The sequence below is a fragment of the Euleptes europaea genome, chromosome 5, assembly GCF_029931775.1.
Source record: "Euleptes europaea isolate rEulEur1 chromosome 5, rEulEur1.hap1, whole genome shotgun sequence".
Taxonomy (NCBI): domain Eukaryota; kingdom Metazoa; phylum Chordata; class Lepidosauria; order Squamata; family Sphaerodactylidae; genus Euleptes; species Euleptes europaea.
In genome coordinates, this window is record NC_079316.1 from 75000845 (window position 1) to 75018563 (window position 17719).

At 40.3% G+C, this 17719-nt stretch overlaps 1 protein-coding gene across 8 annotated transcripts in view; it reads right to left on the reverse strand.

Moving 5' to 3' along the window:
• EBF3 (EBF transcription factor 3) overlaps positions 1-17719 on the reverse strand; it is a 202696-nt gene that overhangs the window by 47228 nt on the left and 137749 nt on the right. For 4 of the 8 annotated variants that reach the window (XM_056850642.1, XM_056850639.1, XM_056850641.1 and 1 more), the window contains exons 9-10: positions 17170-17300; positions 16271-16397 (exon numbers count right to left, since the gene is read on the reverse strand). In XM_056850642.1, coding sequence (XP_056706620.1) covers positions 16271-16397; positions 17170-17300 — 258 coding nt within the window. Of the gene's footprint in view, positions 1-16270; positions 16398-17169; positions 17304-17719 lie in introns of all 8 variants that reach the window. The other 4 variants (XM_056850643.1, XM_056850640.1, XM_056850638.1 and 1 more) reach the window with 1 other exon arrangement.

Here is a 17719-nt window from a genome sequence, read left to right on the forward strand (position 1 = left end):
GGAACTTGATTCGCCATGTGACTTTGGCGCCTTTCCACCCATCCACCAACGGCCAGGCTGAGTGGATGGTCCAGATGACAAAAGAAGCCCTGCGGCGACACACCCACGGAGACTGGGACGCAAACCTGGCAGACTTTTTACTAGCCCAGCACATCACCCCAAGCTCCGCGACCAGGAAGAGCCCTGCCGAGCTCCTGATGGGTCGCCGACCTAAGACGCTGCTCGACCGCCTACACCCAGACCTCGCACCCTATAAAACCGGCCGAGAGGCACCTACAGCCACCCCGAGGGTTGTCGAGCAGGAAGACCCCGTCTATGCCCAGAACTACGGGGCGGGTCCGGCATGGGTCCTGCCATGGTCCAGGAAGCAACCGGCCCGGTATCATACCAGGTCGCCACCCCAGAAGGCCGAGTTTTGAGGCGGCACATCGACCAACTGCGTCGCCGCCCGGCCGACCTCAACCCCACCATGGTGACTCCAGCGCTCCCCAGCATCGTGGACCCGGAGGTCGCTGGAGCGGCGGACCCTGAGCTGATAGGTGAGTTACCAACAGCCTCACGGACGGCATTCCCCGAAGCTCGGGCGGCGGAAGCACCCGCCGCCTTGGGCACGAGCAGCGCCGAGATGCCGGATCTACGGATGCCCCCAGCTCCAGCAACTCCTGTTCCCGCTCCCCGCCGGTCGCAACGGGCCCGAACAAGACCGGCCTATCTCGAGGACTTTGTATGCTCGAGAATTGTCCGGACTTAGGGGGGAGGGGTGTTATGTATGTGTTAGAAGGTAAGCAGGGCGAAATCCTAGGAGCTTGAGTCCTGGGAAAAAGGCTCCTAGACCTGCTCACCCCATTGGCCGAAACCGGGCCACGCTATTGGCCCTAAGCCAGCACGTGCCATTGGGCACAGGAAGGTTGTTCCCCCCCTATCACGGATCGGGGGGGAGCGGCCACAGGTGGCCAGGGGGGCATATAAGCAGGACCATTCCCAATGTATCCCCAGTTCTGTTCTACCCTACAATAAACGTTGGTTGCATTGAACTCTGTCTCCGACCTCTTGAATCCTGCCCACACAGACTTAACAGGAAGCTCCACTGTGAGTTCATGTTTTAGTTACTTGAAAGTAAATCCCGTTTTATTCACTGGGTTTACTCCCAGGAAAGTATGTGTAGGGCTGCAGCCTAAGAAAGCATCTTGGAGGCCTAGTAAAGAAGAAACACTGCTGATCTCGGGACTGAATCCCTGTCCCCCATATCCTGTCTATATGTTTTCCTTAATTATGATTTTCAGCTTCACCAGGATTTTGAAGGTTTGAAATGGATCTGCAAACTCTGGTTAAGATGACATCTAGGTAGCATTAACTACAGTAAGCATTAGTGCAAGGAAAAGTTTATCCATTATTTAGGCTAACAAGGAAATTAGTGTCAGGAAGGAAGTACACAAGCCTCAAGTTCTCAATCGTTTAACTATGGTTAAGAGATTTGTAGCGTTCTGTCTGCACTGGAAGATAACAATACCACTGTTATTGTCTCAGGCTGATGAAGTCAGTTATGGGCTATACAGTTCTGTGAGTTCAGAAGCTTTCACTATATAGGTGCCTTGGAAACCACTGCAGATTATTGCGGGATGAAGTCACATAAAGATGGATGGCTGTCTTTACCACTGCCTGATTACCCTTTGTTCAAGGAAAACACAGTACCCTCAAGCCACTCATTCCTACACCCCAAGTCATAACAAATACATGTAAATTCAACATTCAAGCTTCCAATACATATATCAATGTATGTGTCCTCTGAGTAAACCTCTGATGGCTGTTATTGTAATTAATTATTAACAATGAGGCCTAATTCAGCCATGATCAGAGTATATACTTATTTAAGCATCATCCAGTCATGTTACATACATGTAACATGGAGCTCTAATTTAAGTCTGGCCTTACTAAGCCAGTGGACAGCCCACTCAGGCAGCCAATCATTGGCCTGCCAACTCTACATGTGAATGAGTAAGTAAATCTAAAATGTGGCAGGGCATATATGAAATGCTCATATGGCTCTCATTGCATATACATCTGCCTTAGTGCACATAGTCAACAGAAGTCAACATGTGCCTCACCTTGCTCCAGTTAAAAGGTATGTTACGCAACTGGCAATTGTGTCAATTAGCTGGTTGGTGGGGGCAGCAAATAACCAATTCCCTGAAGGTGTACTGCAGTCGTTGGACTGATGAAGATCTGTGCCCATGGCAGTATTTATGTGCACAATTTTTCATCCAGCTAAGGATAGAGGCACAGAAGTTTACAAGTGTGTGTGTATACACCCCTTAGCTGGACTTTGTTAGACTATATAATCTTCCTGTATTTCAGATTTCCTGGAATTATTTTGCTATGTATGTTAACTTAAAATATATTAATTTACATAGACGTCTATATTACAGAAACATCTGGATTCTACAACCAAAGATAAATGTTTCAGTAGGTGACTGAATTCTGAAAATTCTGACACCACTGTTACACAGAGATAACACATTGCTAATGACACTAAAACAATTATGCCTACTTGAGAATGTCTAAGATAAAAGGGGGAATATTATCTAATATCATAAATGTTTATATCGTGGCAGGAAGCTACCACAGCTTAATATGTATGTTAATGTAATAGAGCATGGTATTTGTGAATACATTTCACTAATGTGACAGAATATTTTTAAAAAATAATTTGTCATTTTACTAATATGATAAAAGTTACTAATATGATACAGAAACATGAATACTGTATCAAAGTAAACAATGTGTTACATTTTAAGTATTAAATACTCCAAGGTGCTTCACTAATTGAGATATAGTTTAATAATGCAAGCCATAGTTCTGCTTGTCTGTCTTCATATTTGTGGCCTTATTTGGTGCTTACTCTTCCCATGGGTACTATAGCTAAATAGATTCCCGCTACCTTTTAAGGACTGAATTGCTGCTGACCCATGTGTGGTTGCACCATAACAACAGAAGAGGATTTTCCTCTCTTTGGTATGTTGCAACAGGAGCCAAATTGAAGTAGTAATATCAAGCACTTTTGCCGTCTACTTTGGAAGGAATTGGAAACTTTACCTTTCTCTAGAAACAAAGCTTTGTGATCTAGGATGTGGGCTGAGGTTGCCTTTTTAATCTGGCAGTCATCTGGACAAAAGTTCAACACAGCAGGTCTAAAAGCCACCCAGATGCTTCTGGCTATATTTCGGTATCTACAACATTTCCACAATCTATTTTGCTCATCAGTCTTTTCCATTTCTCACATGATACTTCATCCTTTGATCTCTCTTTCTCTCATCCTACTGTTCTTCCCTTACATTTCTGCCTCTCTTTCTGTTTACCTCCCACTTTTCCCCAGCAGTGTGAAAAGGGGAACCAAGAGGTATCAAAGATAATAACAGCTATCAGAGAAGAAAAGTGTAAGCCTATGTCATTTTTCTTTCTTATTCTGGGGCACAAATATTGAGATCTTCTATTCCATTATTACTAAAAAGAGACATTAGGCTCTGCTTAACTGCCTCTTGTAAACTCTTTAAAAGGTTAAGAATTTTGAAATGAAATGTTTACAATTATGGACTACGAGCATGACAGGCAATAAGTTCACAATGATGTGGTTGAACGCTGTCTGCTTTTGAACATTAATAATCAAAAAATGTTTGAAAAGTTTAGCAGTATGTCTATAAAACCAAAGGTAGTTTTAAACCTGTGGCAAGCAAAGCTGTAGCAGTTTCTTTATTACATTTAAAATATTTATCTCAGCTTATTTATTTCAAATAAATAAGAATAGCCCAGGCTAGCCTGATCTCATCAGATCTCGGAAACCAAGCAGGGTTGGCCCTGGTTAGTATTTGGATGGGAGACCACCAAGGAATACCAGGGTCACTACACAGAGGCAGGCAATGGCAAACTACCTCTGGACATCTCTTGCCTTAAAAACCCCATGAGGGGTCGCCATAAGGTGGCTACAACTTGATGGCACAAAAAAGAAAAAAAGTAATAGCTATATGAGAACTAACTTAAACAAAGCAAAGTAGTAAGCAGGCTTTTGAGTTCACCAGAATTCTTCATCAGGCAGCATTCCAAAAGTGGGAGGGGGAGAGTGGTGAGGGGAGAATATTTGCAAGCTATATTGTCAAATCCACAGCCTGAACCTGCAGTTTGTAATAGTTTTAAAACAGAAAGGAATGTTACACAGAATAATCTTATCCATGTTTACTCACAAGGAAGCCTCAGTGGATTCAATTAATCATACCTGCTGAAAAAGATGACATGTTGAACCAGATGAAGAAATAGCGTCTCCAGCTACACAAGCTAGCAGTAATTTGGATGTGCCCTAGTGCCAACTGGATCACACAAATCTCTTGTAAAACAGAGTAAGGACAAATAAAAACAAACCAAAAAGCACAGTGCTTGTCCCTAATAAGTACTGAGATTAATTTTGGGTGGTACATGAGGCATAGAGCCATGTGCTTTCTTTTCCCTCGTGAAAGCGCTCTATGTAATTCCATGGGCTGCATCACCGTCTTTGCTGGCACAAGTTTGCGCTGTCAAAAGGGGGCGTTCCCAGGAAGAAAGGGCTCAAGGAGCTGACTAATGTCAGCCCTGCCCCCAGGAACGTCCCCTTTGGTGCCGGCACAAGCCTCTGTGCCAAAGGTATGCTGCCATGCCACTCCCCAGCACCGGCATTCATGGCCCAGCTCCAGCGTAAATGCTCATTTTGATAGTACAAGTGGCATTTACACTGGTGCTAGGGTCACGTTGCCTCCTAAGGGCTTTTGGTCCCCCCTTAGCATTGCACCATAAGTGTAGTACTTGAGGACCTTACAATACTTTAAAATATTTAGGGAACTTAATCGTGATTTCAAAAAAAAAACTAGATAAGAACAAGATTAGAAATAAACCATTTTTGTTTGAAAGGGGTTTTCTTTCATATGTAACATTCCAGTGATTCATGCTCTCATTTGGACTTTTTAGAGTTTTGTTTTGAATTCTTTGATTTATAATAAGGCTCCGTTGATGACTAAATATGTGGAAACAGTCTAAGTCGTTGGTTCTTGTAGGTTATCCGGGCTGTGTAACCTTGGTCTTGGAATTTCTAGGAAAGAAAATTCCAAGACCACGGTTACACAGCCCGGATAACCTACAAGAACCAATGAACTCTGACCGTGAAAGCCTTCGACAATATTTAGTCTATTTAGTCTAAGTCGTGCTTTATATTCCTATAGGGCACTCTATTGTATGGCCTGTAGCATGCAACAGGATGCTGGTAATCTCTGGTGGGTCTCACCTGCAGGTCACCAGATGGTACCTATTAGAGTTTTCATTGATTATCTGATATACAGTAAGGCTCAATCTCTGCCAAAAAAATTGCAGACTGTAAATACCAATGCCTGTTACCTTTGACTCCCTAATAAGAAAGAAATTACGTTTGTTGGTAAATATTTACAAATGCTTTGGGGATTGGTTGATGTACATAATTCATCCCAGTGTATGGGTAATGGGATGCAATAAGTAAGATTGCCCAGGCACCCAAAAACTGTATGGGTTCAACTAGTTTTATTTATTAAATGGTTGGTCTACATTATTGCTAGAGATGTGAAAGCCTAGAAAAAAACCCTGAAAAATTCAGGGGGAAGGTTCTTTTCCCTTTTTTCTGAGGAATCCCCCCCCCCCCGTTTTTTCAACAGATAATTTGGAAATTGGGTAGAGTATTGGAAAAAAAACTCCTATAAAATATTTTCTCTTTTAGAACAAGAAAAGTTGGTTTTTTATACCCTGATTTTCTCTGCCTTTAAGGAGTCTCAAACCAGCTTACAATCACCTTCCCTTCCTCTCCCCACAACAGATACCTTGTGAGGTAGGTGGAGTTGAGAAAGTTCAGAGAGAACTTTGACTAGCCCATGGTCACCCAGCAGGTTTCATGTTTAGGAGTGGGGAATCAAACTTGGTTCACCAGATTAGAGTCCACCACTCTTAACCACTACACCACGTTGGCTCTCATTTTAGAATGAGTTAAATGCTTTTAAAGACAAGGTGGGCATGTTGTAGACACAGACAGTTTTTAAATCCAAGATGTATTTCTGCACGTAGAAGGAAACCTAATCTTTATGAGGGGAGCATGCAGGGCTTTCATTGCTTCTCAACAGTTGCATGCCTTCTGTTGTTCTTTTGACCTGATGTTGTTGACCTTTTCACTTCTCCCTCAAACTATAGTGACACATTTAGCTACAGACTGGGTAAAAAGTAGCTTATTGCCCTACTTTGCAGGGGGGAGAAAAAAGATCAGAAGGAGGTGGGGCAGAAACTGCATCCATTTCTCAGAGAAAAACTGAAAGTTTCACAGAGAACTGAGCTCTCTCTAACCAGATAGCAAAAATGAGGGAACATGTGCTAAGATAACGTAGGGTGCATCAGCTTGAAGTTTTCTCTCAAGTATTGGGTTTATTTGCAGTTTTGCTTGTATAAAACTAAGACATTTATAACTTTTAAATTCTATAAATATGTCAGTTTTATATGATACGTTACAAATGATGTATTTTATGTTGTTAAAGCAGTAAAATTAGTTTAGGTTTGATAGGTCTATGAACATTACATATATTCAGTTTCTCCCAAAATTGTCATTTCCCCACCCCCCCACCCCCCGGAATAGCTTTTTTCTATGGATTCAAAATGTCTAGAAATTTTACATCTCTAGTCATTGCTAATTATTTAAGGGTGGGCTGTGCTAGGCAACCAACTGCGGGTGCCTTGTATGTGCAGGTTCCACCCTGACTCAACTTGGCTAGCACTTTCACCAGCCTTGTTTTTTCTTGCCTGCACATGTGCTATGTGCTCAGAGATGCCAAGCCTTATCCTGTTATAAGGCTCTACCAGGTTTGGAACAATGCTCATCAGCACAAAGTGCCCCACCATACACCCAGAGTACCCCACCGTAAGGAGTGTGTTGGCCTATTCAGGGCACACCCTCCATTTTGGCGGGTGTTTGCCGATTATTCCTACCTATCTTGAGCAACCTGCCCTATTCCTTCCAACTAGTTATGGACTAACCAGTCTAAGACCAGGCCTAGTTAATTAAGCATTCTTCTTTCCAGGACACTGAAAAGCAGGATTTTTTAAAAAAAGTTTCAAATCGAGCAATCAGGTGAAACACCAAAAATTCCTGCTTGGCCATATAAAAATGATTGGCTTATCCCATGATATCCAATAGGAGGGTGGGTGCGAGGGGACTCCTTATATAGCAATTTGCCACCCTCCCCTTCCAAGGTGGAGAGTCTCCAGGCCTCGCTAATACTATGCAGTGCTTCTTTTGAAAGAAGGGCCTAGGGCAAATAAATCTATGTTATTAATGCTGTGAATGGCCCTTCTTACAAGAAATATTTATGCAGAAAATGGCTGTAGACTAGATTATCAGAGCTGACATTAGGGCTTACGTTGGTGGATTTCGAGAAGCTTTAAGCACTGCACTTTTGGAGGCACTTACATAACTGAACCTCATTCACAATTATGGAATCGTGTGTAAATTTTCAGTAGCAGCTATTTGCATTTCATTCGTGTTTCCCAATATAATTTGCATAAATGGAAAGCTCTGGATGATCACAGAACCTTTGAAGAAACAGTTGCAACCCAAGCATGGCTGTATTTTTAAAAACAATCTAGAAATGGCAAGACAACAAAAAATAATTTTTAACACTCTGATGTTTAATGCACTGTCTTTCATATGGGCTGCATAAAACAAATAGTTTTATAGCACAATAAAAGGAGAAGAAATAACTGAGAAAAATATCTCAGTGTAAACAAACAAAAGGTCTTTTGCATGTGTTCAAATGTTACCAGTCTTTTAAGTGAGCAAGTGACCCTTTTGTCCTTTTGGGTGGGAGTGAGGAAGATGAATTATTATTTCCTCGCTGCTACATTTTGTCAGTTTTGGTACCACAGAGTCAATAACTTCACCTTGATGCAGAAACTCTGTGATTTATCAGTTCCTCTTTTACCCAGTGCTGCCACAACCTGGAGAAGTGGAGCTAGTCACGATGCAGAGATCAGACTTTGGTCACAGCTACTTGGGAAAAAAATAAAGCACTCTCTGATGATAGACAAATGTGTCTTGTTAGCAACAGCCAAAAAGCGCTTGACTTGTACTAATAACAAAAAGGCCATGTTGGTCACCATGGGTCTAAAGACGAAGCACCCTGTCACTGCCTTGGTTGGGAAATTAGCAAATAATGTTCCTTTTCTTTGATAAATGGGTGACAGTTCTCTCTCACCAATCATTTTTTAACATTTTGATGCATGTCTATGATCCCGCTGGAGGAACAGAAAAGTTTACTGGCCCTCAATTTTCAGATGATGAATGGAACACTCTAAATGTGCGATTTCTGTATGAGGTATAGTTCATTTTAAGCAATTCTAGTAAATGGGTGTCACTGATTAGAACAAATAGTCTACTTGTGCAATAGCACAAATGGTATGTCTCATTCTTCTGGTCTCCTGTGAGACAGAAAAGAAAGGGGACAACAATGACCATGTTATACTTATTGGAAATGCAGTGGTTTTAAATGAGCCATTTTATGCAAGCTTAACATACTGTCACTATGTCAGGTTATCAAATCAATTTTTTTTATCGTCATTACTGTTGGTCTAATGAAAATGCTTTTTGGATTGAAAACAGAACAACTGCCAGGCAAGACAGTATTAGACAGAATGCTTTATTCCCCATCTCATTTTATAAAATATGTTTACATTAGGTATGTATTTTTAAAAATTATAACATGGCAAAGTTAGAGTATCAGTTTTAGCGTTTTATTTTTTAAAGACTGCTTTGAAGGACATATTTGAGACAGCCGTCCTTATAGGAAGACTAGGATGTCTGTCCTCCTGACAACTAATATTATCCCAAGGTCTGATCAATAAGTAAGCAATACGGTAAAACACAGCAGTATGCTTGGACAATGAAATAGTCAAAAAGTAAATATTGTATATAGATTAGAATTACTATGAATGTCAAATGTGACAATAAATATTCTTTTTTTAAGTTCCAGGAAAAAAAGGTTAACCATTCACTGTATTCTGCTACCAATTTTTCATGATGACAAAGTTATGTGTTTAAGAATTATAATTTAATATGTACAAGAAATGATCAGGTGGTCTGAATTTAACTAAGGCATTAGCATTTAGTTTAGCATAGTAAAAATAGTATGATTTGTGGGAGGCAATTAACAATCATTTGCTCTGTGGATACAAGTAATTTGTTTAAAGAGCACTGACCTATGAGACAGCTAGTTTGTGTTGGCTGTGATGGAAGGGAGCTATTGACTCTGAACATAGTGAAGCAGCCCCATTGATAAAAAGCACACCGGAATTCACACAAAAGATCCCTAAAATACTTACAGCTTGAAATCTAGGGATGTGCATTCATGTAAAACTGAACCAAAAAAATACTGATATGGTATTTTTGGGGTATATTCAGCATCCCAAATATATCCAGGACTGTTTCCCCCCACCCCAGTTTTTCTTTGTTTGTTTTCCTTTGTTTCTGTGTCTCCCCGGAGTTTGTATCAGCTTGCCAGGCTGCTTCCGTCTATTTCAAGTCTGATTGTTAGTTTCAATAGTTTCTTTTTCTTTGCCAGAGTTGCTTCATTCTCTCCCCCCTCCCTCGTTTGAATTTGTTCTGCTGTGATTCTCCAGTTTGACATTACTTCTATTGGGCTTGAACTGCCACAGTGGCACTGGGTTCTGCTGGGCACCTGTACATTATCATTGCTTCTGCTGGGCTTGCGAAGCCCTCCCCACACTTTCAGTTTCCACTCCAGAGATTCTCTGGTTTGACTTTGGTCCTACTAAGCTTGTACTGCCAGAGTGGCACTAGGTTCTGCTGGGTTCTGCACACTGTAATTGGTTCTGCCGGGGTTGCAAAAGTGCCCCTGACTGCAGAGATTCTCTGGTTTGATTTTGGTTCTGTTTGGCTTGGCACATTGGCTTGTGGTTCTACTGGGATTACTGGGTTCTGCAGTTGTTCTGATGGGCTTGTTGTTGATTCTTCCATGGCAGACATTTGACCAGTGATTACTGCCTGCAGACATGGCTTTTGCCCTGGAAGCAGCTGGGAGGAAATAATGGAGGATAGCTAGGGGGACCCTGTTCATGGGCCCATAGAATTGGACCTCTTCGTCCAATCTACTTGTAATTTGAGGGATATTTAAAGGATAGGCACTAGCAGCTCTCCTGCAATTTTGGTGCCTATACCTTTAACCCCCCCCCCAGTAACCCTAAAAGTTTCCCCATAAGGAATAATGGACCTAAAAAAATTGGAATCCTCCCTCAAAACCAAATCTGAATTTCACAGCTATTTTCTTTTTTGCATACCCCTATTGAAATCTTTTCAGAGAGTAAAGTGAGTTAAATGGATTAAACTAGCTAACACAGATTAAGATAGGCAAAATAGTTACCCACTTAAAAGATTCAAAACAATAATACATTATGAGAGCCAGGGTGCTGTAGTGGTTAAAAGCAGCGGACTCTAATCTGGAGAACGGGGTTGGATTTCCCACTTCTCCACATGAGCAGCGGACCAGATTAGACTCCCTACTCCTCCACATGCAGCCTGCAGGGTGACCTTGGGCTATAGTCACAGTTCTTCAGAACTCTCTTACCTACCTAACAAGGTGCTTGTTGTGAGGGGGAGGTGATTGCAAACTGTTTTGAGACTCCTTTCAGTAGAGAAAAGCAGGGTATAAAAACCAACTCTTCGTCTTCTTGAATAGAAAGATTTTTTCCCCTCTGTGATATTGATCAAGTGTGGGAGTGCAATGTAACTTTTTTTCCCATGAATACTCTATCAAAGGAAGTGATTACTTGTTTCACACGTCTGAGGCTGACTGAAAGTAATTGTACAGAAATAATTGTTTGTATTCTCACAATTAATTAATGTCTTGCAGACACAGGAAAGATTTTTATATTATTCAACATTCAGACTTTTCTCAGTGTTCAGTCTCAATAGTCTTTTTGTTTCAGCTGAGTTTAGTGTACTGCAAATGACATGCTAAACCCCTGAGCTCTGCAATATTGTTTTTCCTTAAGCAGAAGTTAGTCAAATTGAAGAGGAAGAAAGGAGTGGGTAGAAAAATGCTTGGGTGAAAAAGGTATGGATTAAAAGTCATATATGCAAAACTGTTGACAAGATTTTCTTCTACATACCGGAAAACCTTTTGTGCAATATGCATTCCAAGAAAGTGGTGGTATACCCGTGCCTACATCTGCATACACGAGCTATGGTTTTCTTAAAGATACTACCGATAATAATTCCTCACATTTTAAAATGTGTGTTTAAAAATACTGACTGTAGCATAGTTCCATTTAGAAGCATACAAATCACAATTTGCCTTAATCAAATAACATTGCAATGCTTATAATCTAATTAAAAAGTAATCCCAGATATTTAATTTAAGAACCTTCAATGACTGCTAGCAAGTAAAATGATGAATCTAACCTGCAAAAAAGCTGCTTAATTTAAATGTGCCAAGAATTTTTTTCAGGTAAGAACTATTTTAATTGTCATTAAACAAGCGAATGATACACTACTTGACAAATATTAAAACAAGTACTACACTCGATTATTAATTTGCATTGTTCACTTTTAAATGCGGCAAATATCTCATTAATTTAATTTTAGGTGCCCACCAGTTTATATTGCATTTTACAGTCTGGAAGGCAATTTACTAACTGGCAATTACATACAGAATGATTGTTAATTCTGCTCCTAAGTGCTAGCTGCTTGAAAACTGTTATTTCTCTCTAATTTTTGACCTTCCTACAACAAGGGTGAGGTACATTGGGAATACCAAGGACTAGTAGAGAAGAGCTGGACATGTCATTTGTGACTCATTCTTTTAATTCACCGTGCTAATCAACTGAACTGCCACAATCTCCCAAGGTAATTGTATCTTTACAATAGTTGAAAAGCAGCAGGCAAAAAGGCATGGATAGATGGTAATAGACCTTCATCTCGGCCTGCTGAGAAACAGCATAGCACTCTATATGACTAAGGTCATATATAGTCTGGGGTGTACGTGAGTGTGTGGTTTTCTGTTTTGTTTTTAAAATCTGGTACTTTTATATACATCATTTAAATGCCTCCACTCCTGTACTTTGCAAAGGCAGTTTCCATACCACACAACGCCCTTGTTTCATTATTCTGCTGCCTAGTTGCCCTTTGTTCCACCTCATGCTGAGAAGGTTAAATGTTAGAGAGCCAAGCCAGACTGCAAGCATGGTGGGACACTGATGAGAAACAGATGCCCTGGGGATTCAGCCCCTCCCTCTTATGGGGCTACATAATTTTCATATTGTGAAATACAGTGAAGTTTGGCTCAGTTTTCAATGGGGAGTGTAATTTCCAATGATTATCTCATTGTCCCCATCAATTTAGGGGCAATACAAATCAGACTGAAGTTTCCAGGTCAGACAGGCTTTGACCTTACCCTTCCTCTTACTTTCTGTAGCCATATAGGCTTCCATGCTCCTTTAAAAAAAAAAAAAAAAACATTTGAAATGTGTAGTCTTGTAACTCTTTTATTTTTATGCTTCCAGTAAATTAATTGCAGCCACAGCAGTTTTAGTAACTTTGATTCACTTAAATATTGTTCTTTAACATTTCCTATGACTCCCGGTGAAAGGGACAAAGAATAAATTGATCTTTATGAGAATGTGACTTTTAAACACTGTAAAACTATGAAAGTTTACATAGAGAGAATGGTTCAATATATTACACTTAACTATTGAATTCTGGCTGAGACCAGATTTTTGCTAGTACATACACAAATCAATGGAAATGTGTATTGATACCAGCCAAAGAATCTGGATTACTACCACTGTTGCTTGTAAACAAAAGACAAACTTACATAAATATAAGTAGCCTTGCAGACTTGACCAAAACTACAAGTGAGTTGCTACAGAATGGACTCCCAGGTCTTGGAAGCTAATAACATATAAGCTATTTCAGTTAGAATATGCATACGCACCCAGAAAAACCCATAAACCCTGGTCACTGCAGTGAAAGGTATATCATACCTTCACACATTTTCTGTTTTCCTGGTCATCTTCAGAAACAGTCTTCCTACATCCACTATCATTATACTACAGGTGAAAAGACATCTGAAGAAGTTTTAATAATTCAAAGTTCATAATTTATCTCTATGAAATTTTAGGGTAATCTACAGTTACTCTGACATAAAATTATCTTTGCAGAGAGCTGAGGTTCTTGATTGACCTGCCATTTGCTCATAGATTTGAGGTTTTAAAATGTTTGGTCTCAGTTACTTTTCAGCTCCTCTGATCATTGGCAAGTAAGCATTACTGCAAAAACTGTTATGTCTTGCCGTGTTATGAGAACAGAGTTCTCAAGAAAGTTAGAATAGGTTGTGGCTAGAGAGTAAAGCTTTTTATTAGCCTCAGATAATCCATTTTGCCACCCCTAAGATCTCAGCTTACCTATAGATGGTACTTGCATCTCTTCATGATCTACAGCCACAATCTACCACAGAGATATACTTAAACATACTGATTTCAATTGGCAAAACACATGTGATTCTGTGTTGGGCTGTGGCTAATATTTGTAGAGCATGTTCCCAAGCTTGTCCAGTATGGTGGAACTACGTTGGGAGCTTAGACTGAAAGGCAAGATAAAAATCCTTAAATATGTCATTATTTCAGAAACCTGTGTTATCATGTTGAACATGCTCCCTTATAATGATACCTGCAATGTCACCATCAATTATTAGGTCTACCATCTACTGCATGTTCTCTTGCACTCACCACATATGTCATGCACGCACAGAGAATTTCAAGATGGCACACATGGTGAGATTTAGCAATCATGTTCAGGGAATTTAAGAAAGCAAAGTTCATGTTGTCACTTCATCGTGAATAATTCGCTAAAATGGTCTTGGACTCCATTCAAATGTGTATTAGCTGAATGGATACAATTTTCTTGGGGGTTCGACTTCAGAATTTACATACAGAACATTATGTAATGGGGTGCTTCCAACAACTAATTATATGTATTGTTTCATTACATAGCCCCTCAACTACCGTACCATGTTAGTGAATATACTTTCGACTTAGAAGTAAGCCTATTACTCTGGAATAATTCTATCAGAGTCAATTGATTACTCAGGATCAACTGGTAATACAATGGGAACTATGAAAACAGGTTTTTAGACACATTTTCAATTTTAATGAAATACTAATTTCCCACATCAGAGCAGATTAGCTGACAGATGCTTGTTTAACATAGTTTACCTTATATATATATATTATCAGTATAACTTGTATATATTTAGATACAGTCATTGTTTATATGATCTTATTGATAAAATTGTCAGTAGAAAGTATTAATAAATGAGTACAGTTCAAATTCATCTTTTCAGTCCATTATGTTTCCTGGATTTTTTAAAAAATGCCAAAAGGATTAGATGACAAAGATTATTTGAAATTACCAAGTATCCAACTTATTTCCTATCCCTAGTAGATTTTTACATTATACACACTTAAAAATGACAGCAATGAATAATTGTCTGTTCATAGCCTTTACTGCCAGGTATCATGTCTGACTGTTCTTGTTCGGGGTGTGTGTAGGAAGATGTTACATGACAATGTTATTTATGAACAAGAGGGACTGAAGTATCAGGATATAATATTGAGCCCACTGACTTCAACAACCATTTAAGTGTAAGAAATTAAGCACAAATCATACTGCCACTGAGGTTCAGAATAGGTTGGATAACTTTTCTACTTTATGACAAGGTGTTTAGCTCAGCATATTCACAGCTCAGTATATGCTCCTCTGCCTTGAGGAGGGGGCTATCAGGCAAAAGTTGGAGCTTGTGCAACCTTCAAGGCCTTTTAAAATGTACATTTTTTCTGCCCAAAATCGTAAGGAATACAAACTTTGTGCATAATCCATTTTTGCTCTGATAAGAATGCAGAGGGAATTTGTCATAGGGCTCAGTGGACTCCATTCCTTCATTTCCCCCTTCCGTCCCTTTGTTGGTGGAAAGTGCCGTCAAGTCACAGCCGATTTATGGCAACCTCCGGTAGGGTGTTCAAGGCAATAAACAAACTCAGGTGGTCTGCAATGGCCTAGGTGCAGTAACCCTGGCCTTTCTTGAAGGAATCCCATTCAGGTAATAACCAAGGCCAACCCCGCTTAGCTTTTGAGATCTGGGCTCCCAACTTTTAAAAAGGTAAAGGTAGTCCCCTGTGCAAGCACCGGGTCATTACTGACCCTGGGGTGACGTCACATCCTGATGTTTACTAGGCAGACTATGTTTACGGGGTGTTTGCCATTGCCTTTCCCCCTATTTATGCCAATAAAGGTTTTGACGCTGAAATTGCACTCGCCTTTCCCCTTAACTTTAGGTGAACGTAAATTGCAGCATGCTGATCCTTACACAGACTAGAAGGCCATGCACGCCTTGTGAATGTTCATCCAATTGTTGCCTTGTTTGGGATTTGTTTTTGTTTTTTTGCTGTCATGTCACAACCAAGTTATGGCGACCCCATAAGGTTTTCAAGGCAAGAGGAGTTCAGAGGTGGCTTGCCATTGCCTGCCTCTGCATAGCGACCCTGGTATTCCTTAGTGGTCTCCCATCCAAATACTAACCAGGGCCGATCCTGCTTAGTTTCTGAGATCTGACGAAATTAGGCTAGCCTGGGCTATTAAGGTCAGACCAATTTTTTGTTGTTGTTGCAACCTACACAAGTTGCATTTGCAATGACGGTGCTAGAGGAAATGGCTGTACTGATCCCTCAGTGAATCCTTCCCCACAAATATGGCTGCGCTCACTCAGAAGGACTGATAATGCCCTTGATGAGTTTATCCAAGATCATGTCGTTGGTGTGTGTGAGTGCGTGTGTGCATACAGTGCCCATGTAAAATACATTTTTGCAGAATTTAAGTACACATCTAACATTTCAAACTGCATATAGGACACTCTTGGATGTGAACATAGACACAAATGGTAATGTAAAATGTAAAGAAATATCTTAAGAAATGTAGAGTTATCTGACAGTAGACTTACTTTTTGTGAAGTTACAGACACGTTTTGAAATTGATCCATCACTACTTAATCATTATGTAGCTGCTGACAGATTTGCCAATGTGAACATACCAGCATGAAATTCTAATCTTTTAATTCCCAAGCATCATTAAGGTATGGAAAGTACAGCTTAGACATAGCAAAAATACTGCTACACTTACCAGTATAAACGAAGCGTCCAGGAGCACCTTTACAAAATTGTTTGGATTTGTAGGAGAGAGTTACTTCAACAACACCGGGAATGTGCCGTGGCGGGGTCTGAACTCTGATGGCGTGGGGTGTTATCAGCTATTAAAAAAATCACACAGTAAACATAATTTCAATCAAGATTTAGTGATAGCGCTCACACGTCAGTTGGATATGATTAGTAAAACGAGTCTAAATTAGACCTTCCTATCAAAAACGCTCCCGTCTTGCTGTCAAACACAAGATTGGGTTATTGCTAGTTTTTTTTTTAAATGAAAATACCTGAAAATGATCCTTTAGTTTGCAGGAAAGGCCACAGGGCATCATTCATATGAAAATTGCCTCCACATGTTTCCTTAAACCTGCTTCTAGTAATTTTTTTTTCAAATTGCCCAATTGTATCTAGAGGCTTTCTACAGCAGGTTTTCACTAGAGGGCCATGAAGGGCCTCACGTATTATTTCCCTGTGTTCAGTCTACTGCCATATGGGAATTCATGACCTAAAAACTTTGGAATAAAATCTCATGTCATGCCAATAACCTATTAACAGCTTATAAAAAGAAGAGTTGGTTTTTATATGCGACTTTCTCTACCACTTAAGGAAGAATCAAACCGGCTTACAATCACCTTCCCCTCCCCACAACAGACACCCTGTGAGGTAGGTGGGGCTACCCGGCTGGCTTCACGTGTAAGAGAGGGGAAACCAATCCAGTTCACCAGATTAGCATCCACCACTCATGTGGAGGAGTGGGGAATCAAACCCGGTTCTCCAGATCAGACTCCACCACTCCAAACCATCGCTCTTAACCACTACACCATGGTGGCTGGGGGTTGGGGGGACCAAGCTCACAGCCAACCAATAAATATATCTTACCTCACTCCAGACCAACATTGTTCCAAATACAACTTGCAAGCCATCAAAGAAGTTGTCTCCGATTATGATGACCGTGGCTCCACCAGTAGTCCAACCTTCACTGGGGCTGATGGCCTTTATACATGGGGTGGCTGCTTGTACAAGAAGAAAATCAAGGACTTAGTTTTTCTTCTTTTCTGACATCAGATTTTTTTTCCCAATGACAAACCATGCAAAGCACAGAAGGAAGAGAGTACATGATTCCTCCAGGAGATGTACAAAGGGGGCAATCATATATCAGCATGTTGATGTATTTAAAGCAAATTATTAAAATGTTTTACAAAGCAAAGGCCAAGCAGCAGAATATAGTGAGAAAGAAAAAAAAAGTGGCTTGATACAGCAAATTATGTGTCAGGGCAAATATGGCTATTACGAATGATTAAGCATCACATGCATGTGGCATGTCGATTTATCTGCTTTGCTGTACAGATCTAAGCAGAGTCAATCAAAAGGTTGTTGAGGGAGACGGAAGAGCAAATGCTCTGAATTTCGATTCCTCATAAGCAGCTAA